The sequence below is a fragment of the Osmerus eperlanus genome, chromosome 19 (genome assembly GCF_963692335.1).
Source record: "Osmerus eperlanus chromosome 19, fOsmEpe2.1, whole genome shotgun sequence".
NCBI lineage: Eukaryota > Metazoa > Chordata > Actinopteri > Osmeriformes > Osmeridae > Osmerus > Osmerus eperlanus.
In genome coordinates this window covers 1,605,028-1,631,159 of record NC_085036.1, presented here as the reverse complement: position 1 = coordinate 1,631,159, position 26,132 = coordinate 1,605,028, and the positions used below count along the sequence as shown (strand labels likewise).

Genomic DNA, 26,132 nt, shown 5'->3' with positions numbered 1-26,132 from the left:
AAAGGCTGTGGATGTAGGCCAGACATTATTAGAATAACCTGGTGTGTATTTGAGATTGTTACACAAGTCTGGAAAATGTTTTGAGATTAGTGAAGATTTCATGCTATTTTCAGAGATTAGCGATTTTCTATCATTCTTTTAAAAACATTATTGAAAAAGTAAAGGGTGTGGAAGTAGGCCAGACATTATTAGAATAATCTGGTGTATATTTGAGATTTTTAGACACAAGTCTGGAAAAGTTATTGAGATTAGTGAAGATTTCATGCAATTTTCAGAGATTAGCGATTTTTCTATCATTCTTTTAAAAACATTATTGAAAAAGTAAAGGGTGTGGAAGTAGGACAGACATTATTAGAATAATCTGGTGTGTATTTGAGATGTTTTGAAACAAGTTTGAAAAAGATATTGAGACTAGCGAGGATTTCATGCTATTTTCAGAGATTAGCGATTAATTGGAATTTTATTCAAAACGTTATTGAAAAGGTAAAGGCTGTGGATGTAGGCCAGACATTATTAGAATAATCTGGTGTGTATTTGAGATTGTTACACAAGTCTGGAAAATGTTTTGAGATTAGTGAAGATTTCATGCTATTTTCAGAGATTAGCGATTTTCTATCATTCTTTTAACCCTTTGACGCGTACGAACACACCGGTGTGTTGAGTCCTGGCTGTTCCCTGGAGCGTACCAACACACCGGTGTGTTGGAACGCGTCCTTTAGAATGTCCAGTTTGGCTTATTACGTAACAATAAACTCTTCAGCATTAGCCTACGCGTATGTTATAAACATGAATCTCAATTTACTGTATATTTTGAGAAAGTTTATCTTTATTATCCATAAGAAAACGTTCAAACAATTTAGTTTAGCTAATGTTAGCTAACAGCTAACCAAAAATAACTCACGCTTTACTCACGCCACCTAGTAAACCATAATATTATCCGTTTTCCTTGACTTGGCTATCGCTTTCAACAGATTTTACTATTGTACAACCAACCAGAGATCGAAATAATAGATATACGTTCACAAATATGCATCTAAAACATCTGACATTCGTCTGTCTTTCGTCTCGTTTTGAGCTACTAGAGGCCATCTTTGATTTTTTTGTCTTCCGGCAACAAATATGACCCTTGATGATGTACCCCTTGACCCCGTACACCTCAGTATTTTCTCGTGAGAAGATTAGGTCATCTCGTTGACCATTTGACACCCACAATGCAGAGTACTGATCAAAACAAAAAACATGGCAGCCTACATTATCGTCATTAGCCAAGTTAGCTTCTCGAAAGCTACACTACGATAATATATCATATCAATTCACTGTGGATTCACCTGTGTGAATATTTAAAAATCGGAACAGTAATGACAGTACTAAGTTATTTTAATAAATATTTTAATAAGTTAAAAAGCCCACACCAACACGTTTCTTAATTTTTAACACGTATCCTTTTACTCATTTCAGGTAGCTAATTACATGTCCAGGAAAGGGTACAATCTCGTCATTGTCACGTTACATATCAATGAATATCATTAGCACACAGCTATAAAAAATATCACATCAAAATTATTTAAAACCTTACTGTGTAGGGGTAGGCAAAGCTTCCGTCAACATATCGGCAAAAAGGTACAGCATGTTTGAGTTGAGTGATGTACTGGCTATGTTTAGGACATGATCCTTTACACAGGATCCACTATGGACATCCAGGATCATGAAGGGCTTGGGATTTCTGGATCTGTTGTCATGACAAGTCAACTGGTATTTATTGTCATAATATACTTACAGTACACAATGAAACAAAACAACGTTCTTCCAGGACCTAGACATAACCTAGACAACTACAACAACTGTGTGGAATTAGGTCAATAAAATTGGTCCAATAAGACAAGATGACATTTGTGACAAATGCCTCAAAACACCAAGAAGTGGGGATACTGTGAATGTAAACAAGTAAGCTAGTGCAAGGGAAACTGAATGTAAACATAACATACTAATACCATAATACATGGACATCAGTTATTGAGGTAGCAGCAATATGCAAAAATATTGAGTTTGATGATGTACAGGAGCGTGTGGGGTGCATGGGTTTGTCCACAATGCGTGTGGGTTTGGGGATGCAGCATTTGGTATAGATGTTTGTGAGGGAGGGCAGAGAGATCCTGACTATCTTCTCAGCTGTCCTCACTGTCCTCTGCGGGCCGTGATGCAGCTCCTTGGGATGCTCTCTACAGTCCCTCTATGCAATGTGGTGATGGTGTGGGATGGGAGATGGGCTTTCAGCCTTTGCAAAAAAATAAACATGCTGCTGGTACATCAAGGAATTAGGTGTTTGACGGTCTCGTTGATGTTCAGCAAGGAATGGTCACTTTGTGCTGACCCTACTTGCTCGACACCTGAGAGAAGGCCATGTACTATACATGGACAATTTGTACAGCAGTGCTGTCATGTTCTGTTTCTTGGAACGGGGCCTGTGCAGGCCAACATTCACCTGTAAAATTATAGGGAGATGTTCAAGATATAGAAAACGGTCAACAGCAGGCAATCAAGTGGTATGACAAGTGGTGCGTTTCATTACCCTATGAAACATTACAGTCATACATTGCCGTCTTGTCATTTCAATAGGTTGTTAGATTGAATAAGCATAAAGTCTGGTTTATTCTACATGTCGTCCATCAACTAGTCCTAGCCCAGATTTTCCAAACAAATTACACTTGCCTCTCATTTTTGCTTTAACTGTGGCCTGACAATAAATGAGGAATACATTTTCTATCAACACGGAAATTAATGACAGTAGATGGTAGCAAGAGATCACAAAACATAGCCATCAATATAGAATGGATGTCTGAATTATTGTGTTTGCTTTAATTTGACTAAACATGGCAAGTTAGTAATCGCTAGTTACCTGAATAATACCCTTTACTACGAGCTAGCTAGTAAAAACATCAGATAGTGGAAAACAACCACAGGTCATGCTTTCGTCTCAATATCATGCCACAGGTATGTGTATATTTTGTGGGTATAAATAATCTACTCACCAGAAAAGTTTCCCAGATAAAGAAGCCAACCAAAAAGGTTTGAAGGTATCCAAGCAGCATGAGCTTGCTTGATCGCCTTTCGCCGAGGTGTGTGGGAGTCATGTTCCAGTCTCGCCTATAGCTCAATTTGGTTGACGATCAACAGTTGCTGCTAATTTACTTGGCTATGTTACGTAGTTTGTGTAGTAGGATTATAACAAAGTAATGCAAGTGCATCTAGTCAGTCTAGCGTATTACTAGGATTGTAATGTATCGTTTTGTTTTCGTTTAGCTGGCTTCCATCCAGTAACTTATTTTGTGAACACTGGCTGCGTTGCCAACTCAGAAGGTTTACGAGATGGAAGCCAGCTAGAGAAAACAAAACGATGAATAGAAATCAAATTAGACTGACTGGATGTATCCAAATTATTTTGTATTCGTTATAATCCGACCACACAAACAACGTAACATAGCCTAGTAAATTAGCAACAGCTAACTTGTTGATTGACTCTTTACTACACTACGAGCTAGCTAGTTTGGCAAAAACATCACCTTGTGAAATACAACAGTTCATGCTTTCATCTCAGTATCGTGCAAACTATATGGGTGGTATAATTTGAGTTATACAAATACTTCAGTCACCAGAATAATAGCCAAAATATCTACTTTGAAGGTTTCCGCCAGTCCCCTGAAGCGGAAGAAATACGTAACGAGAAGGTGGATAAACAAAACAACCAATGAATGGAGTATTCGTCACTAATACGGGGTGCAAACTAGGTCAATGTAAAATGCGAACCGAGAAATACTTAAATTGTATAGCAATTCGATTTTAATGCGTCATAATCAATTTCTGGAACGTTGAGATTGATCCAAACTCACGCGCATAAAAAACTCACTCTGGGGGACCAGTCAAGGAATTTAGAACCTACGTGTGAAAGGGTTAAAAACATTATTGAAAAAGTAAAGGGTGTGGAAGTAGGCCAGACATTATTAGAATAATCTGGTGTATATTTGAAATTTTTAGACACAAATCTGGAAAAGATATTGAGATTAGCAAGGATTTCATGCTATTTTCAGAGATTAGCGATTAATTGGAATTTTATTCAAAACGTTATTGAAAAAGTAAAGGCTGTGGATGTAGGCCAGACATTATTAGAATAATCTGGTGTGTATTTGAGATTGTTACACAAGTCTGGAAAATGTTTTGAGATTAGTGAAGATTTCATGCTATTTTCAGAGATTAGCGATTTTCTATCATTCTTTTAAAAACATAATTGAAAAAGTAAAGGATGTGGAAGTAGGCCAGACATTATTAGAATAATCTGGTGTATATTTGAGATTTTTTGACACTAATTTGAAAAAGATATTAAGATTAGTGAAGATTTCATGCTATTTTCAGAGATTAGCGATTTTCTATCATTTTTTAAAAACATTATTGAAAAAGTAAAGGGTGTGGAATTAGGCCAGACATTATTAGAATAATCTGGTGTGTATTTGAGATTTTTTGAAACAAGTTTGAAAAAGATATTGAGATTAGCAAGGATTTCATGCTATTTTCACAGATTAGCGATTAATTGGAATTTTATTCAAAACTTTATTGGAAAAGTAAAGGGTGTGGAAGTAGGCCAGACATTATAAGAATAATCTGGTGTATATTTGAGATTTTTTGACACTAATTTTAAAAAGATATTGAGATTAGTGTAGATTTCATGCTATTTTCAGAGATTAGCGATTTTCTATCATTTTTTAAAAACATTATTGAAAAAGTAAAGGGTGTGGAAGTAGGCCAGACATTATTAGAATAATCTGGTGTGTATTTGAGATTTTTTGAAACAAGTTTGAAAAAGATATTGAGATTAGTGAGGATTTCATGCTATTTTCATAGATTAGCGATTAATTGGAATTTTATTCAAAACGTTATTGGAAAAGTAAAGGATGTGGAAGTAGGCCAGACATTATTAGAATAATCTGGTGTGTATTTGAGATTTTTAGACACAAGTTTGAAAAAGATATTGAGATTAGCAAGGATTTCATGCTATTTTCAGAGATTAGCGATTTTCTTTCATTTTTTAAAAACATTATTGAAAAAGTAAAGGGTGTGGAAGTAGGCCAGACATTATTAGAATAATCTGGTGTATATTTGAGATTTATTGACACAAATTTGAAAAAGATATTGAGATTAGTGAAGATTTCATGGTATTTTCAGAGATTTGCGATTTTCTATCATTCTTTTAAAAACATTATTAATAAAAATTAAAGGCTGTGGAAGTATACCAGACATTGTTGGAATACTCTGCTGTTTGTTTGAGGTTTTATAGTCATAAAATCATTATAAAAGTCATCATTTTTCAAAATTGTATGGGTAATTTTCACCCGGTCCCTAACTCAACGCTGCAAAGTAGCGTCTTCTGAATGTGAGACGAATGTCGAATATGAAACTAACTTCACCTCGGTGTGTATGAGAGGGGGTATGCAGAAGGATGTTAAATGCCTCGGGGGTACGCCACTCTAAAAAGTTTGAGAACCACTGACTTGTAATAAGTGAAGGGCCGCTCATCGATAGTTTTTTTGTTTTGTTTTTAAGTTGGAGCAGTGTTTGTCTAACATCACCGTCTCTTATTGTATCCTACAGAGCACGACTACTTGTGGAACCCAAAGGCAAAGCTATATAAACACCGGGACCTTAAAACGAGGAATTCCAGACTGTCAGCAGCTGTCAGATGAGCAACAAGTTATAACCGGTACAGCCTGTTGTGAAAATTGTTTTATGCATATTTTTGTAAGTTCCAATGGCTATTGCAATAATGTTGTTGTAGTAAGTTAGTAATTATCGACAACATGGTTCTTACTGCGTTACAGTCATGGACAAAGGTTTAAGAACAGATCAAAATCATTTCTAATCTATCACTATGCTCAGAAGGAAAAAAGTACATTTTCTCAAGGGCAGTCTTAACTTGTGTCCATGACTGTAATTTCTACAGTTAATTCCACATTGCTTCATAATATAAACTGTGTGTAAACGCATAGTTAAGAAAAAAAGTATGTGATATCACCTATAGATTATTTATGTTACAATATTATGATCCTTTTTTTCTCAGAGGAAGATATCAAGAGGAAATTTAAAAACCTTCGCACTGTATTTTCGCGGGGGCGTGGCCTGGTTCTGAAGAGCAGTAAATCGGGGGCCGGCGCTGAAGAGGTTTACCTCCCCAAGTGGAAGTATTATTACATCCTGTCTTTTCTCCGTGACTCCTGCACCCCTGAAGAAAGTTGTGACAATTTGTCAACAGTTTTGGCTGCTCCCTCAGCATCCCAGTTCCCAGAGAACATCTTATCTTCTCCTTCTCCATCCACATACACTCCTACAACTCCACCTCAACCCCAATGCCACAATGCTGTGTCTGAGCCCAAAAAGAAAAAATTGGATAAAGCTACAGAGGCCATGCAGTATGCTATGGGTTTTCTGAAAAGAAAGGCCTCCTCACAGCACACTGGCTTTTTACAGTACTTAGAAAGTTGCCTAGAAAGTCTGCCAGACAACAAGGCGAAGAAGCTGAAAAGACAGATAATCGAGTTGGCTCACTCTGTCCAAGATGAGGAGTAGTATGTATAGTGATTTAATTCAACAGTAATTTAATTTATTTGTGTATTTTATATTTTGTATTTGCCAGGGTAGCTGAATTGAAAATGAAAAACAAAACATGTATTTTATTGTAACATTTTATTTATTATCTTTTTGTATTCTGAATTTTAAACAAATGGAGTATGTATATTAGTATGTACAGTAATCTGTAATTTAACTTATTTAATAGTAATTTAACTTATTTAATTGTGTATTTTATATTTTGCATTTGCCAGGGTGGCTGAACTGAAAATAAAAACAAAATGTATTTGTTGCATTTCATTCATTATCGTCTTTTTGTATCATGCATACTGTATTAATTAAACAGATGGGTAGAGGTTATGGAAGTGTGGAGGAAGAATAAGTATTCAAGACAATGCGTTCTCTTGCCAGCTTACTGCTCCGTTTGTGTTGAAGTAGCTGCAGTACTCCTCTCTCACTTATTTTGCCTGCAAAGATGAATTTCTGTCTGAGGAAGCTGCAATAGGGCGCATACATTCTGGTTCTTCCCTCCAAGCTCCGTGAATAAGTCGACCTGTTTCTGTGTCCTCCTGATCCACCAGACTGGGAGGTGTGTAGGTGTAACGGGTGAGGGATTCAGTTCTTAGGTAATTGTGAAGAACACATGCTGCCTTTGTTATTATTACAGCCTTGGAAGGCTCCAGTGCAATTGATTGGCCAAAAACTCTGAATCTGTTTGCCAAGATTCCAAAAACATTCTCAACACAACGACGTGCACGAGAGAGCCTGTAGTTAAAGTTTCGCTTGTTGTTATCCAGTTGTGTCCTTGGGTATGGTCTCATCATCCATGGCTTCAAACCAAAAGCCTCATCTGCCACGACAACATAAGGGACAGGGGTTTGACGTCCAGGCAGGTCTTCTGGTGGTGGTATGTTCAGTGTGTTGTCTTCCAATGCCCGGCTCAGCCCACACTTGGCCCAAACTCCCCCGTCGCTAACTCTGCCAATTGTCCCTACATCAATATAAATTAATTTCAGGTCTGCATCTACTAGAGCCATGAGAACTATTGAATTGAAACCTTTGTAGTTATAGTAATGAGACCCTGAATTTGGTGGCGGAAAGATGTTGACATGCTTGCCATCTAAGGCACCAATGCAATGCGGAAAGTTCCACCTCTCTTCAAATCTGGTGGAAATGTGTTTCCACTCCTCTTCTGTGGGTGGCACTTTGAGGTAATCCTGTTGTAATGCCTTGTAAAGAGCCTCACAGGTCTCAACTACTATTCTGGAAATGCTGTGCCTACTAACCCGGAATGTGTATTCCAGAGAGGAGAAGGTCTGTCCTGTGGCCAAGTACCTCAATGTTATTGCCAGTCTCTCCCCAACAGGTATTGCCTCCCTCATCACTGTGTCTTGCCTTCTTAATGATGGTTCCACCAGGCTCACCAGACTGTTAAATGTGTTTTGCGCCATTCTTAACCAGTTTCTGTAACCAGGAGCATCTTCGTCAGCCAGCTCCCTCAGTAGTTGGCTGTAACACCCCCTCTTCCTCCTGAACAGCCATCTTCTGGTCCATGTCCTTTTTTCTGTTTTGCTGAGATGAATTAAATTGAAAGGTTACCCGATATATGCTATATATACACACACACACACACACACGACATTTAAGCAAAAAAAAAGATGGAATGTATGTATGTATTTGTAATATGAATTAATTTATGTAATAAAATGGCAAATTATTTAAGTTTTGTGTTATAAGTGATACTTACTTAAGGGCCAAGGGCGGGGTTCGCAATCTTTTTAAACTTAAAAAAGTCATTGTGTCCATAATCAGCAAAGGGCTTTCATTGCATATTATCAATGTTATTGAAATTACATAGTTATGTTTACAGTGATTTATTGGGGGGGACAAATCATATTTTTCCCAGGATGGGGGGGTCGTGTCCCCCCTGTCCCCACCAGGATTTCCGCCCATGGCAAGCTTGTCTAAAAACATGTTAGCATGCTTGCGCATTTCTTATAAACGCCACACTCAAATGAACGCCACACTCAAATGAACGCCGCCCTCGAATAAACGCTGCACCAAAAAGGAACATTGTGTAATTAATTGAAGAAATACTGTATTTTCCTTTCAAGGAATATTATTATAAAAACTCCCATTCTGCTTTTTATAATGATCAAGTGGGTTCTAATCATTTGAAGTAAACAGTGCATAGTGGTGCAATCCATGTTAAAAGGTGGTTGAAAGTTGGATTTGGGTTTTCTTATGATCTCAGAAGGAAACAAGCATTATAGAGCCTGCATTTAGAATTGGCAATGTTACTTAACTAATCCCCAGCCTCTGGTGCAAGGCCAACATCTGACTGTCTTGATAAAACAAGGTTATCAATCACCTCCATCAAAATCGAGGAACTGACTTTTTGTTGTCTTTTGTCAATAAATGCACTCAAATTACCCCACAGTCTAGATACTGTTGTCTCTCCCAACACACACATGCACACACATGCACACACACGTACACACATTACATTCTGAAGGTCATAGCAAACTTATATATAATAGTAACAGGGTCTGGAGATCTCTGGGACGATTCCTGGGTTCTTGTTCATGGAACCAGACATACTTTGTGTCCTCTTCATTCTTGTCACATGTTTTTCAAGACTGTGCTAAAGAGCAATTGAAAAATAATGTAGAGAAAAAATGTATCTGTAGTGGTACTACAACCCTAATTCCAGAAAAGTTGGGACGTGTAAAATAAAAATAAAAAACAGAATACAATGATTTACAAATCTCATAAACCCATTATGTTATTCACAGTAGAACATTTAAAACGTCAAATGTTTAAACTGATGAATTGTACAATTTTAAGGAAAGAATAAGGTCATTTTGAATTTGATGGCAGCAACACGTCTCAAAAAAGTTGGGAGAAGGCCATGTTCACCACTTTATAGCATCCCCTCTTCTTTTAACAACAGTCTGTATCTGTCTGGGAACTGAGGAGACCAGTTTCTGGAATTGTGGGAGAGGAATGTTGTCCCTTCTGTGTCTGATACAGGACTTTTGCTGCTCAACAGTCCTGGGTCTTTGTCATATTTTTTGTTTCATGATCCACCAAATGTTTTTAACTGGCGAAAGGTCTGGACTGCAGGCAGGCCAGTTCAGCACCCGGACTCTTCTATTACGAAGCCATGCAGTTTTAACAGATGCAGGATGTGGTTTAACATTGTCTTCCTAAAATATGCAAGGCCTTCCCTGAAAAAGATGTTGCTTGGATGCAAGCAAATGTTGCTCTATATACCTTTCAGCATTGATATTGCCTTTCCAGATGTGCAAGCTGACCATTATATAGGCACTAATGCACATACCATCAGAAATGCAGGCTTTTGAACTGAGCGCTGATAACAAGCCGGTTGGTCCCTCTCCTCTTTACTTCGGAGGACGCAGCATCCAAGGTTTCCAAAAATAATTTCAATTTGTTTGACCACAGAACAGTTTTCCTACTTTGCCATTTTAAATCAGCTTTAGCCCATAGAAGATGGCAGTGTTTCTGGATCATGTTCACGTGTGGGTTGTTCTTTGCATGATAGACCTTTAAACTGCATTTGTGGATGGCACAGCAAACTATGTTTACAGACAATGAGTTCTGGAGGTGTTTCTGAGCCCATGCAATGATTTCCAATACAGAATCATGCCTGTTTTTTATGCAGTGCCGCCTGATCACAGGCATGCAGAATTTATTTCCTCCTTGTCCCTTACAGATAGATTTCTCCAGATTCTCATAATAATTTTATTATATTATGTACTGTAGATGATGATATATTCAAAGTCTTCGCAATTTGACTTGAGGAACATTATTCTGAAATGGTTTCACAATATGTAGATGCAGGTTTTCGCAGATTGGTAAACCTTTGCTCATCTTTACTTCTGAGAGACTCTAAATTTACGCTTTTTATACCCAATCATGTACTGACCTGTTTGCAAATAACCTAGTTAGTTGCAAAATGTTCCTCCAGCCGTTTATTTTTTGTAACACTTTTTCCAGCCTTTTGTTGCGCCATCCTAACATCAAATTCAAAATGACCTTATTTTTTCCTTAAAATGGTACATTTCATCAGTTAAAACATTTGACATGTGTCAGGAATATTAATCTATCAAGCATTGCACAGTCAGTTGGTGAACAAGTTTAACAAAGCTTTATTGCTTGCGGCCGGCCCACAAGGAGACAAAAACATCACACACCATTGTGCTACAAAGTGTTGTCTGGTTCACAAGTCTTCAGGTAAGACCATTTATTGGTGAGAAGCCTCCTCCCCTGCATATCAGCTGTCAATATGATCGATCCCAGAGACAGAGTGCGCGTGCACGTGTCTTCAGTCTGAAGGTGCTGGGAAATTTGATGTGTCTGAGTAGCGGACACTGTGAAAGCCTTAAAGTTTACCTTTTCTTTTTTGAATAAGGCTGTTTCTCTTCCTCTTCCCTCTTTGAGTCTTTCTCCAGCTCGCTTTTTTTCTCTCCATCTCTCTCTGTCTCTGTCCTTCTCTGGAGTAGCAGTATTATAAGAATTGAATGGTGATCCAATGTCTCCCACTGATCCTGCATGTCTCAGCTGTAGAGCTCCTGTATGGGAACATCCAACACAGCATCCAAACAGCAAGACTTTACTTGTTTTGCATTTTGGTATTTCCTGTCCCTACACAGTGAGTTCTGCTGTTCAATTATTTCATGGTAGTGATTATTCTAGGCATAGCAACAATAGGGTGAGACATATACAATATAAAAGGGTCCTTATTTAGTGCTTAGAGAGAGAGGGGGAAAGATCAAAATATCTTCCACTTTGACATTAAGTAATTGAAAGAGCACTTTAATATTTTACGTTAGTTTAGACCTTTTAGGCTCAAGCAGAAATCCTTGCCTATCTGAAGCAATCTACATAGACCGAAATAGTCTGGTATACGTGGGGATCCTTATCCTTTACATAGTCTGTTAAAGAGGGGAGTAATTTTATTGAGCCAGTTCAAATTATTTGTTAATTTACAAATCCCTTAGATAATATGGGAAATAGTCTTAATAATAATAATACATTTTATTTCTAATGCACTTTTAATTTGAAAACAAATCTCAAAGTGCTACAGTTAAGATAATAAAACAAGGTAGAACATCAATATAAAATACAATTAGATCCTCTTAAGCCTCCTGTTAAATGTGCCTAAAAACGCCTAAACAGCATACCCAAAGTAAATTGGAAGCTGTTCTTGAACCATTTGGAGTACATGCATGTAAATGATCTCTTTTGAAAGCTGACACTCTGAAGTTATGTCCCCTGTTGTCAGGACCCCTGTCAGTCCTACTAGTGTTGAGTAATAGAAGCTTGAACACAAGGAAAGTGAAAATTTCTATTTCCGCCTAGATTTTGTTTTGAAAACAGAGGCCTGAAGAGGCCTAGAGGTGGTAGGTATTAGCTGGAAGACTAAATTGGACCACAGGTTGAAGCCTTACCCAATTCAAATCAAAAGTCAAACATAATACCACAATATATTCATATTTGGCACATGTTTTTATAAGAGTACATCCAGGCATTTTCTAAAAGGGCCTTTTGGAGACTCCAAAATGACCCTTTGTAACCAAGGTCAAATACTCAGGATAAAAAGGTATTATTTTTCATAATTGTTATCTCTAATGAAAGGTGGTACTTAGAACTATCATATATAATAGCTAAATCCCTAATTAGTATTACTGAAACACAAAAACTGAAGCATGAACACATTGGAGTGCTTTATCTGATTCCAAGGATTGGTGCATAAAGAACACTGATTCTGTCAACCATATTGCGCAATCGACTGTTATTTTGAAGGCTCCACAGACGCATACAAATGAGGTATTGGCATTTTCAGCTAGCTGTCAGCTACAAGGCTAACGAGCTAATTTCAGAGCCAGTCGAAGCCAGTTCGAGAAATTTGTTTAGAATGAGTGTGGGGGGGGGGGCGGGGGGGCGCAGGACGCACAGACCTAGTTGGATTTAGAGGGCTGTCAACGGGGCATGGAAGCTCCTATTGGGTCAAACAAGGTGTCAATCAAAAGGGGAGGGTTCAACGGACATTTTGATGCCTTCATATTGTAAATACTCCGTTGCTAACCGGAGAAAAGAACACTTTTATGTGAACAAGTTGTTTCTTCCGTCGGCTAACTTGCATAATGAAACAAAGGATAATGGCTATTCATGAACGTAAAACATTGTATTTGGACGAATTACTTTCCATGGTTAGATACTTTGAACCCTTGGGACTGTAAGCAGATCAAGTTTTGATGGCATGATTTGCACACCTGGGGCGTCTCTGGATTACACTCTCAACGAAGGCAGTCGCATTTTCTTTCCCTCTCCTCCCCCTGACCTTCCCTGCTTGCTTCCCTGCTTGGCTTCTATCGTATTGTCTAGTTATTCACGGAGAAATGCTCTGAAGTTTCAATCATTTGGATAGTTTTTGAAGATATTACTCAAAATCAAATACTACAAAAAGGAACAACCTAAGAGGACTGAAGCCCAAGGAGAACAGAAGTATTTTGGGCTGCCCTCCAAGACTGACCACAGGCAAGCAAACTTAAGCTTGTTCCCTGTAGAACTATGGCTTGTAATGACTGCAAACAACTTACTCAGAGGATAGTCGAACTGGAGCTAAGAGTCAGAACCCTCTTAGATATCAGAGAGACCGAAGACTTTATAGATTCCATGCTACCTAGCCCGGAGGCTAAGCTACCTGCCAATGAGCCACCCTTGGAATCAGCTTTCTCTCCACCGGCCGTTGGACCGGATGAGTCATGGCCTGCTCTCGGCGCTAAACCAAAGAGGCCTAGCGCCGCTTCTACCTTCATCAGAGATGGGACTGTCACCAAGGATAAACAGCAAAAAAAGCGAGGCAGAAACTCTTCCCGCATCACCTCTCCTCCTGTCACACTCAGAAACAGTTTCGAACCACTGGGAACTTTCTCTCCCTTGTGTGTGGAATCCAAGGCGAAGAGGCACAGGAGTGCTAGCCACGCAGCTAACAAACATGAAGGGCCCAGATCGCCGACACACCATGACGGTAGCTACTACACACATGCAAATCCAACACATCATCGTCTGCTGCGACCGGGAGTCCCCCATTTCACTCCAAGCCCCTCTCGGACCACTCGGGGCGCTGTTCGACCCCCTATCAAGCCTAATCAGACAACAATATCACAGGATTATCAAGATCCAAGGTATGCTAAGACTACCCACAGCCCATCAACACTTAGAGGAGCTAACACTGCTAGCACTATAGAATCTACTGCTAGCACTAACGCAGTGTCTAACCTTGGCCTAGCACAAGGTCCTATCATTGCTAACCCAAATAAGATAAGAACTGGCCCCGCAGCTACTGACAAGGCAAACACAACACCACATATGGCCACTATCTTGATTGGAGATGCCATGACAGCACATGTTAAACTGGCAAAGACAGAAAATATTTGTCTTAGCAACACATCTGTCGAGGAACTGTCGTCAGAGGTACAAACAATCCTCAACAATAAACCAAACAACCCTAAGATTATCATCCACACTGGCTCGTTTGATATCCTACACAAGAAAACTGGCACTGAGATACTTAAAAAACATTTCACCCAGCTACTGAACACACTCAACAGATATCAAGATGTATTCATCAGTGGACCGATTGCATGCTTTCGCAGAGGAAAAGAAGCCTTCAGTCGACTACTATCTTTCAACACATGGTTGGCATCTGTCTGTCTGACACACAAACTGAGATTTATCGACAACTTCAATGTGTTCTGGAACTGCGCAGACCGTTTTCAAGCTGACGGACTCCACCCAAACCGTAGAGGATCTCGACTACTAACAGCAAATATCAATCACGTGCTCCTGACCACAAATCAAGCTTCTCTCCCTATCCCTGTTGTGTCTAAGCTGACTGACGCATCCCAAACAACCTCCCATGGAACAGAACAGAACATTCAAACAGCCTCCTGCAAGGACATGGGCCCTGCACAGATCTGCACCCCCCGGATGAATTCCCTTGTGATGGAACAGCTCAGTGACAGAGACTATCCCAAAGAAAAGCTACGCTAGGACAGCCACCATGCTATTTCATTGGACATACCGGTCATCATCACAAACAGAAAATGGCATGGTAAAATGCATGGTTACAAACCTGAAACTAGTGTTAGAAGTCACAGAACTATCCATATTCTTCCAACAGATTTATCTACCCCTGTTTTATCTGTTAATACCCCACAGATGAAACTGGCCCTTCTAAATGTTAGATCACTAAATAACAAAACTTTTCTAGTTAATGATCTGGTCAAAGAAAACAACTTAGACTGCATCTGTCTAACAGAAACCTGGCTAAACAATGACACGGCAACAGCAACTTTGATAGAAGCGTGTCCGCCCGATTACAGCTTTCACCAAGTTTCTAGGACATCAAAAAAAGGTGGAGGAGTCGCAGCTATTTTCTCCTCTAAACTGTTGTTCAAAATCACTGAGCTAGGTGAATTCACATCATATGAATATCTTGCTATAGAGCTCAAAACCGAATCAATACTTTTTGTTATTATATATCGGCCACCCAAGCACTCGCCAATATTCATACAAGAATTCTCTGAACTATTATCACTATGTGTCACTAGATATGACAAAGTAGTTTTAAACGGAGACTTAAATATCCAAGTAAATAAAAAAGCAGACCCAAGAACTATTGAGCTCTTAAATCTCCTTGACAGTTTCAATCTAACTCAACACATAACAGACCCAACACACCGACACGGAAACACACTAGATCTAGTGATAACAACTGGACTAAATATCAATAATATTTCAATAACTGATCTACCCCTCTCAGACCATCATTATATACTTTTTAATGTGGAAATTATCCTAACAAAAACCAAAAAAGAATTCTTAGTCCATAGAAGATATTTAGACGATACAGCTATGATGAAATTTTCTGAACAATTTGCTCTATATGAGCCGACTAACCATGATTGCTCTCTGAATGAAATGGTAGAGAACCTCAATGAAGCACTATTATCTGTGTTAGACTCTGTTGCACCACTGAAAACCAAAAAGAAGTGCACAAGCAGAACCTCCCCATGGCTGAGAAATAAAAATGTTAGTGAAACAAAAAGAAAATGCCGTGCAGCAGAGAGAAAATGGAGGAAAACAAAGATCACTATCCACTACGATATCTACAAAGATACACTAACCACCTATAACAAAACCATCCGTCTAGCAAGGAGAGAATATTTCTCCAACATTATTACAGAAAATGCCAGAAATTCCAGAGTTCTTTTCTCCACCATTGACCAGCTGCTAAACACTGTCCCTGCTCCACCTCCATCCTCAGTAGTTCAATGTGAAGAGCTTGCTTTGTTCTTCAAGAACAAAATAACTTTGATCAGAGCTAGTATTATTAATAGTGGGGTCGAAACTGACATCAGTAGATTCTGCAACATAACCATGAGCACATTTACCTGTATCACACTTAGTGAACTTTCCAAAATTGTCAGCGAATCTAACTCCACAACCTCAGATATTGATCCTATACCCACAACATTCTTTAAGCGAGTGTTTGATAGTGTCTCAGGTCCGGTGCTAGAGATTATAAACACATCCCTTAGAACTGGCGTTTTCCCAGATGCCTTCAAAACAGCTGTTGTAAAGCCCCTAATAAAGAAACCCAAATTGGATAACAGTCTACTTGCAAATTACAGACCAATATCAAACCTTCCATTTATTAGTAAAGTACTGGAAAAGATAGTTTTAGTCCAATTAAATTATTTTCTTGAAGAAAATAACATCCTGGAAGTCTCGCAGTCAGGTTTCAGGAAATATCACAGTACTGAAACTGCTCTCACCAAAATAATTAGCGACCTCAGACTAAACTCTGATGCAAATAAAGTCTCTATCCTTATCCTGTTAGATCTCAGTGCAGCATTTGATACAATTGATCACGACATCCTAATCAATAGACTGGAAAAGCTTATTGGGTTCACGGATAGTGTATTGAACTGGATGAAATCATATATCACAGGAAGGAAGTTTTATGTTAGTTTAGGTGACCTTAGGAAGAGAAACATGAGAACTGCTACGGGGTTGCTCAAGGAAGCTGCTTAGGTCCATTACTTTTTTCTCTTTATATGTTACCACTCGGCGACATAATCAGAGAACATAACATAGATTTCCATAGCTATGCGGATGACACACAACTATATATATCCACTGAACCCAATGATGCAACGGCCATCAATTCCATTACCAACTGCCTGTTGGCAATAAACAAATGGATGAACGCTAACTTTCTTAAATTAAATGAAGACAAAACCGAAGTCCTACTATGTGGCCCCAAATCCAAAAGAGAGATGCTTATTAAGAATCTTGGAGGTTTAACCCCCTGTCTTAAACCAGAGGTGACGAGTCTCGGTGTAATCCTGGACTCAGATTTGAATTTCAACTCTCACATTAATAAAGTGACCAAAACAGCTTTCTTTCACCTGAGGAATATAGCAAAGTTACGACCATTCATAAACCAAAATGATGCAGAGAAGTTAATTCATGCTTTTATATCCAGCCGGCTGGACTACTGTAACGCACTTTTCACTGGTATTCCCAAGAAAACCACTGAAAGACTACAGCTCATTCAAAATTCTGCAGCTAGATTATTAACCAAAACTAAAAGGAGAGAACACATTAGTCCTGTCCTAGCTACTTTACACTGGCTCCCTGTTACCTTCAGAATTGACTTTAAGGTCCTTTTCCTCACATACAAAGCTCTACACGGACAAGGACCTAGCTACATTGCTAACTCCTTTATAAACTACACACCAGCTAGAACACTGCGATCATCAAATGCAGGCCTATTAGAGGTCACCAGAAGCAGTCATAAGAAGATTGGTGATTCGGCCTTTGTCAATTACGCCCCAAAACTATGGAACAAATTACCCATAAATATTAGGGAAGCAAACACTCTAGACATTTTTAAAAGACAGCTTAAAACCTACCTTTTTACCGAAGCATTTAAGTAATTTTATCTCAAAAGGGTTTTCCTACTTTTATTAATTATATTATTGTTACTTTTAAGATGCATGTTTAAAGTTGGTTTCTCTCTTGAACAGAGATCTTATTGGGATTTTTATTTTTGTTTGAATTGTTTATCACTTGTATTATTGTTTTTATTGATTTTATGTAAAGCACCTTGAGCTGCAATTCTTGTATGAAATGTGCTATATAAATAAAGTCTTACTTACTTACTTACTTACTCATTTATCAAGCGTGCGTAGAAATTGTTCTTACGTGGAGCTTTGGAATATTCCCACGAACAGTTGAAGGTGCGATTTATCAAACATTCGTACGAGCGCCGTACGCACACTTCAAGGAGATTATCCTTGATAAATCTCACCTGTTCTTAGTCTATAAACTCGTGCACGAACACAAGCATTTGCATACGAAACGCCCCATATTATCTAAATTAGTTTAATCACCACCAATAAAAAGGGAGCTAACAAGTTCAACTAGAAATTGGTAATGAAAATGGAGCAAGAAAAGAAAGGAAAGAAAAATAATTTTTCGCAAAACGAAATTGAGGTTTTAGTGTCGGAGGTTGAGTGCAACCACAAAGTTTTATTTGGAACACTTAGCGGTGTTTTGACCAACAAAAAAAAGAATATGCTTTGGGAAAAGGTAGCGATTGCTGTTAACGCAGCATCTTCTCAGAGGCGCTCATTGGCAGATATAAAAAAAAAGTGGTTTGATTTAAAATCAAGTGCAAAAAAGGCCGTAGCCGCACACAGGCGAGACATTGCTGCAACTCGAGGTGGACAAGTTGAGACGAGCGTTTCTCCCATGCAATTAAGAATTGCAGCAATTATTGGAGAAACATCGCTGTCTGGAATTGTGTCAGGTGGAGACAGTGACCTAGTCGCAGGTCCTACCGTGTCCAATTCACCGGTGTCTACTCGTGGTCAGGTTGAAGGTAAGTAGAATAATTTGATTTTCAACAGTGTTGTCAATATTGTGGTCACCACTTTATTTGACAGGAAATTATAATCTGCTCTGATGCAGTAATCAAATAATTCCATAAATTGCAGTGAGTGGAGACAGTTCCGGAGTCATCCTGGGAGAGGCAAGTATTCCCCCCGCTGCGACCCACAGTGAGGCACCACGCTCCCGCTGCGACCCACAGTGAGGCGTCTTCCCCCCGCTGCGACCCACAGTGAGGCGTCTTCCCCCCCGCTGCGACCCACAGTGAGGCGTCTTCCCCCCCGCTGCGACCCACAGTGAGGCGTCTTCCCCCCCGCTGCGACCCACAGTGAGGCGTCTTCCCCCCCGCTGCGACCCACAGTGAGGCGTCTTCCCCCCCGCTGCGACCCACAGTGAGGCGTCTTCCCCCCCGCTGCGACCCACAGTGAGGCGTCTTCCCCCCCGCTGCGACCCACAGTGAGGCGTCTTCCCCCCCGCTGCGACCCACAGTGAGGCGTCTTCCCCCCCGCTGCGACCCACAGTGAGGCGTCTTCCCCCCCGCTGCGACCCACAGTGAGGCGTCTTCCCCCCCGCTGCGACCCACAGTGAGGCGCCACGCTCCCGCGCCACATCAAGCCGTGAACCAAGGGTCCTGACAGACTCAGTCCTACAGAAACAAGACGAAATCATCAACTCCATCAAAGATATAAATGAGAAATTAACTGGCATCTGCACTGCACTCAATGACATTAACAAATCCCTACAACAACTGGTTAACTGTGCCAGTCAAATGTTAAATAAATGAGCTGAAGGCATGTGGGCTGTTCTCTTCTTGGGGAGGTACTTACTCGAAAACGTTGAATAATCTCCATCCTCCTTTGAACTGCCAAGGCATTTGGAGGTTGGAAAGGTGGTGCGTCTGGCATCGTTTCGTCAGGTTGGTCTTCCTGAACAAGTGGAATGCCATGCTTGATGGCCATGTTATGTAGTACACAACAGGCCATGACTATGTTGCAAGCCTTTTCCGGTGTATACTGCAAAGCACCCCCAGCAGATGACAAACAGAGCCACCGGCCTTTCAGAGTTCCTATTGTGCGCTCCACGATCGACCTTGTGCGACTGTGTGCAGCATTATAGGCTCTCTCCTGTGCCGTCACAGGATTGGTCAAAGGAGTCATCAGCCACGGTTTCAATGGATAACCTCTGTCTCCTACACGGAAACCAATAGGCAAATAGAATACACTAATGGCAAGTACTTGATGCCTGGGCAATACATACCAATAAGCCATCCATCCTGAACAGCTCCCTCCTCTAAGCGAAGGCCAACGTTGCTGTTCTGCAAAATGAATGAGTCGTGCGTTCCCCCCGGCCATCTCGCTACCACATTCAACAAGTTCTTTTGCGCATCCGAGATGATTTGCACATTAATTGAGTGGAAGCCTTTTCTGTTCACGTAATTGAACTCGTTCAGGGATGGTGCTTTAATTGCAATGTGGGTGCAGTCCACCGCTCCAATTGTGTTTGGGAAGCCATCGACCGCAAAGAAGCCTTGTTTGACTTCTACCTGTTGTGCTACTGTATATGGGAAAAGTATGTACTGACGGGATCTACTGATTATTGCATTTAAAACAGCAGGCATCGTTAGGCTGATGGAGGGTTGTGAGATGCCAGACCGATCAGCAAGCTCACGCTGAAAAGTGCCCGTCGCCAAGATACCCAAGGTGGATAGCACCTGAATGTGCACTGGAATGGCATTCGTTCTCCTTGTTGGTCTTTGTAGAGTTGGTCTTAGATCCTCGCATAATTCCACTAAAATGGGTTTAGGGAAACGATATCTACTAATGAGCCACTCATTACTTTCTGCAAAGAAGTCATATCTGTCTCTGAAAATGCGCTCTCGGCGAAATGCGGCGTGTGCTAAATCTTCCAACACAGCTAGATCTGCCATCTTCTCTTAGATATTCCGTGTTAATTGACTGTCTTTTATAGTGGTCCACAAGCATATTGTAACATTACACTACATTACATCAATTCGACAATATTAACAACTCCCCTTATGGTGTTCAATTAGGCTATATCATTACAATATTTCATGATTTTTTAATTTTATTTCATGGAAATCCTTGCAAAATGCTTTCATTATTTATTTCAATCTTATAGGCCTATATAGTTCCCGTGTTCACGATGCAATTGCCTTGTTTCACCACTTGGAATTGTTCGTACTCAGCTACGCATAGTATTGACCATTCTTAGATTTACGCACACTTCCAAGAAATCTCTTGGCATGATAAATCGCTACTTTTGCGTGGATTCATTCGTACGCACGGTTTACGCACATTTTAGTGCGTACGAACGGTTGATAAATGAGGCCCCTGGACCTATTTGAACCACTTAGGGTGAGTAAAACTTTTTTCTTTGGCATTGTTGAAGGAATGTTCACCGGAAAAAGACGTTGACTTTGCTTGCTATTGCGACTTGATCTTGAATTGGTTTATTTCAATGGAAGCACAAGAATCGTAGCTTTCCAATGATGTATAACATGTGTAGCGTCTAAAAAATATATTTGTTAGAATTTAGTGCGTCGTAACTGAGGGAGGGGGGGGCAGCATTTTTGTCACGCGGGCGAAACAGGAGCGTAAACAGGTCATAATATCTGCTAAAAATAAATGTTTTAGTAATTTTCTTAAAGTCTCAGTGGTTTGAGGTGCCCTCAGATGGTCGGGGAGGGCATTCCAGATCCGAGGCGCGGCAGAACAGAAACCCGGTCACCCATGGTGCTGAGCTTAGTCCTGGGGAGATGGAGGCGGTTTGAATCTTTTGAGCGGAGGGATCGTGCTGTAGTTGTGGGGGTCAGTAGTTCTTTCAGGTAGGGGGGAGCATTTCCATGGATGCACTGATGGGTGAGAAGGGAGACCTTGAATTCAAACCTGGCAGAAACGGGAAGCCAATGAAGTGAATGGAGAATGGGTGTGATGTGGTCGTATTTCTGTACTCTCATCAGGATCCTTGCAGCACTGTTTTGAACATACTGCAATCTCTGCAGGCTTTTGTTAGGGATCCCAATGAGAAGTTTCAGGCAGGAGGACTCAGTATGACTTTACGAATACTTTATTTCACACTATACAAAACACGATTGTACATTTGATTTGGCATTGTGGTTCTGCTCGCATCGGCTCCCTGCCGCATCCAACGAGACACCGTCTCGACCTCCGAGCAGAGAGCAGCGACGCATTCCCCCTGAAACCGGAAACAGAAAACAGAACCAAGGGTGGAGGCCGGGGAGGCGGAGGCAGCAGGAAGACTGAAGTCTATGTTGCACTGGCGATGCATATGCCGGGAACCCCTTATATACCCCGCCCTATTAGGAGGGAGTGCCCTGCGCATAAAATGACGCGTTGCTAGTGGCGCGCTATGTCTCACGTCCTCCTTCATGAACCAGCTCCGCTTGTTTCAGGCAGGAGGACTCAGTATGACTTTACGAATACTTTATTTCACACTATACAAAACACGATTGTACATTTGATTTGGCATTGTGGTTCTGCTCGCATCGGCTCCCTGCCGCATCCAACGAGACACCGTCTCGACCTCCGAGCAGAGAGCAGCGACGCATTCCCCAACACAAAACCACATGCCAAACGAGACCATGAAGAGACTACTGTGTGTAGGTGGTGCCCCTGAAAAGAATGAGATGAGCGTCATGTTACCCATACATACCTCAGCATTGAATCCCAGTGCCCTGGTGCCCCGATGCATCTCGTGACTGAATGAATCGATTGAAGTGGTGCCATCTGAGGCATAGCCTCACATACCAACTGATGCAAACCTCGACCTCCCAACTGAGGCACAGCCTCGACATACCAACTGAGGCACGGCCTCGACATACCAACCGAGGCACCGCCTCGTCATACCAACTGAGGCACTGCCCCGAAATACCAACTGAGGCACTGCCTCGTCATACCAACTGAGGCACTGCCTCGACATACCAACTGAGGCACGGCCTCGGCATACCAACTGAGGCACGGCCTCGACATACCAACTGAGGCACGGCCACGAATTACCAACCGAGGCACGGCCTCGACATACTAACCGAGGCACGGCCTCTACCTACCAACTGAGACACGCCTCGAATTACCAACTGAGGCACGGCCTCGACATACCAACTGAGGCACGGATTCTACTTACCAACTGAGACACACCTCGTATTCCCAACTGAGGCACGGCCTCGATTTACCAACGTTGATGGTGGCTTGTCGCCTGTTACGTGCTGCTGTATACCCGCGCCCGGCCAGCCACCTGACGACATTTATTATGGTTAGTATGCACATATACATGGTATTAGTGAAAGAAAATGCGATACACACGTGAAAGCATGTTATTGAGAGGTAGGGAGAGTGGAAGCCATTCTCCTCTGGCCTTCCAGAACATCAGTGGCATTCAGTCTGATGTAACGTTGAACACTTGCAGATGACCAACGACCCATGACTTTCAGCGTCGAGGCTGAGACCACTTGAGACGCTGACGTAGCCGCACCAATCCGGAACGAGTGCGCCGTGTACAGCTTGGGGTCCAGACCACAGCGCCGGCACAGGATTCCGAGCCTCCCAGTGAACCAGTAACGGGTCATGGCTTTCCCAGCATCGGTGACGAACAGGGGCTCGCTCGTTGCCGTGGACGAACGCCATCGGAGATATTTCGCCATGGAGGAGAGGGGACAGAAAGCTGAGTTATTCCGCGATACGACAACAGGAGTACTCACGCCGGCCTTCACACCCTTGCTGTGTTTCAACACCACTGTGTACATACCCGTATCCATGGTTAAATCGCCGAGGGTGAGATCGTGCATAGTTTGAAATGTGCTTGACTGACAAGTGAATTCGTCGCACCGCATGAACCCATAAAAAGCCATGAGACACACAGCTTCTAGCATGACATCAGTGGGAACGTTAAAACAACCCGCCCGCAACGCTGACACCAAGTGCTGAAGTATAGGAAGGGTTATGGGAAGTCGCCTGTCATTGCCTTGCGGTTGCTCTTTCCGCAGCCCGTTGAATAGTAGCCGAACCGACGGGTTCCCCAACAGGCTCTGCACAGACAGGTCCAGACATCTGAGATGAAACTGAATGCCGGCCACCGCTGCCTTGATTGTCGACGGCTGGAGCTTCCGGGAGGTGAAGCAGTGAACGATGTATGCGCATACGACAAGCAGGCTCACCGGGTGATGGGGTGTATCGAGTGCGCGGCAGAAGGAACAGTAATACAACCAAGCACAATCATAGGATTTTAATGTGCCCTTGCCTAAGCCTGCTCGCATGTATCGAGCAGCGACCGTCATGTAGCCTTCTAGCGACCTGTCTAATCTAACAGTGTCTCCTGAAACGCTGGGCACACCAGGCCGCCCGGCTCTGCCTCCGGACATAGTGCCCGGAACTCCTGAAATTGAAAACGTGACAGAGCATCAGCCACATTGTTGAGTAACCCAGGAATGTATGCGGCCCGCAACACGAAGTTGCCTGTGATGCATGTCCAGGTCAGACGCCTCACTAATTTGTTCATCAATGCCACGGAAGATCTACCCTTGTTGATGATGTTCACCGTGCCCTCGTTATCATAGAACACCACAATCCTCTTCCTACACCAGTGTTTACCCCACAAAAGACACGCTACAACAATAGGATACAGTTCGTACAATGCTGTGGATTTGAAATCGCGCGCCAGAAACTCCAGTTCAACGGGCCACGACTCGCTGAACCACTCGTTCGCGAAAAAAAACCCCAAACCCAACGGACCACGGCGCATCGGTGTAGAACGCCATGGCGCTGGAGGTCTCCACCTCGTCGTTGTAAAAAAACGACAAACCGTTCCAATGCTCGCAAAGCACGGCCCAAAAACGCAAATCGGACTGGCAACCCTCATCCAAACGCACAATGTCGTGCAGCGCCGTAACAGACTAAGCCACGACGAGCAGATGGGAGACAAACGACCGACCGTGGGGACCCGCTCAAGCTTCTCCGCCGGGAGCGACGCACGCATTAACAGGCTGTCCAGCTGGACGCCCAAAAACTCGATGGACGTGAGAGGCCCCTGCGTCTTCTCCTCCGAGAGCGGCACGCCCAAATGCTCGAATGTGGCCTTCACCACCGAGATGCACCGAGCCGGCGGTGAGGAGGGAAAATCCACCACCAAGAAGTCGTCCAGCAGGTGCAGGACAAACGGCAACCTGTGCACGTTCAGCAAAACCCAACACAGAGCCTCGGCCAGAGTGTCAAAAATGCGTGGGCTGCTGCGGCAGCCAAAAGCCAGGCGAGCATAAAAATACATCTGCGACCGCCATTTAACGCCGAACAGGTGCCACTGCGACGGGTGAAGGGGCATCACCTTGAACGCGTCGGTGATATCGGCCTTCCCGAGCCAGGCGCCCACGCCTGCCTGTTTGATTAACCGAATCGCGTGATCGATGGTAGTGTAATACAGAGAAAACGACTCCGACGGAATCAGGCTGTTGATGCTAGGGACCCGAGTATTGTGCGGAGCCGACAGGTCAACAATCAGGCGTTTTTTGCCAGAATATTTGCGAGTAGCCACGCCAATGGGACTGACGCGAAACACGGGAAACGGCGACTCCACGAACGGCCCCAACAAATACCCCTTGCCGATTTCTTTAGCAAGTAACGCATCGACCACGTCGGGCTCCCTGAGCGCCGATTGCAAGTTATGACACACATGAGTTACAGTGGGCACACATTCCACCCCAGCCATAAACCCTTTCCGCAACCCAGTGAGGAGATAATTCACAAAACATCGGTTGGGGTGACCACTCAAAGCGTCAGACAGGGGTAGAAGGATGGTTATTTATTTCATGCCCTTGCCCGCCGGTCGGAACCGACGCGGGCAGGTCGACCTCGGATGGGCGTCCGAGCACTGACTGCAGACATGAAGAAATCGACAATTAGGGTAGGTACAGGCCCCCTCATTGAAATACATGCACACGGGAGGAGCGGAACCAGCATTAACCACCTGGCGTCTGGAGGAGCGACGCTCCATGCCGCTGGAACCAGGCTTCGCGTCACGGGAAGGTTCCCCCATTTAGAAGGCACCATGAGAGGGCAAAGCCCAGTAGGATGGGAGAAAGACCCACACACCACACACGACAGGGGACGAACCCCGGTGAATGTGCGGCTAACCAGCTCTAGATCTAGCACAGACCAGTCCAGACGCAGATTAAACCGCTGAACGTAGAGGGCTGCCTTGGCAGAGAAACCCTTATGGTATTCATAGAACAGCGTTCCCCCGTAGGAGAGCGACAGGTCAGCTATGATGGCCAGATAGGTGTCCAGTTCGACTCGCCTCCCAGGGAACCCCTCGCACATGACGTCGCGGAAAACCCCAAAAGCAACGACGAATTCGGACATCGTGAGCTTCTTAGTCAGACGGGGATCAGCGTCCCGAAAAAACACAGCCACATTACCGCACTCCACCAAGCGGCTTTCGACTGATTCAGGCCCACACAGCAAGATCTTCACCAGGTTCACATCTTTACCTGAAAGGATCTG

At 42.5% G+C, this 26,132-nt stretch overlaps 1 protein-coding gene across 1 annotated transcript; it reads right to left on the bottom strand.

The window, feature by feature from the left end:
• Positions 1–19,168: 19,168 nt before the first annotated feature.
• On the bottom strand, positions 19,169–20,384 carry LOC134039977 (putative nuclease HARBI1). The gene is made up of 4 exons (XM_062486201.1): positions 20,315–20,384; positions 19,861–20,157; positions 19,431–19,792; positions 19,169–19,249 (listed from the first exon to the last, which is right to left on the bottom strand). The coding sequence occupies exons 1-4, from the start codon at positions 20,382–20,384 to the stop codon at positions 19,244–19,246; spliced, it is 735 nt and encodes a 244-aa protein (XP_062342185.1). The 3' UTR covers positions 19,169–19,243.
• Between the last annotated feature and the right edge of the window lie 5,748 nt (positions 20,385–26,132).

What these genes read in the sequence shown, in the direction of transcription:
- LOC134039977 (XM_062486201.1), bottom strand. Translation starts at nt 20,384, where the DNA reads ATGCGAGGATCTAAGACCAACTCTACAAAGACCAACAAGGAGAACGAA. An exon ending in CCATTCCAGTGCACATTCAG is followed by an intron (nt 20,158 to 20,314) that starts GTGCTATCCACC and finishes TCCCATATACAG; the next exon opens with TAGCACAACAGGTAGAAGTC. An exon ending in TCAGGATGGATGGCTTATTG is followed by an intron (nt 19,793 to 19,860) that starts GTATGTATTGCC and finishes GTTTCCGTGTAG; the next exon opens with GAGACAGAGGTTATCCATTG.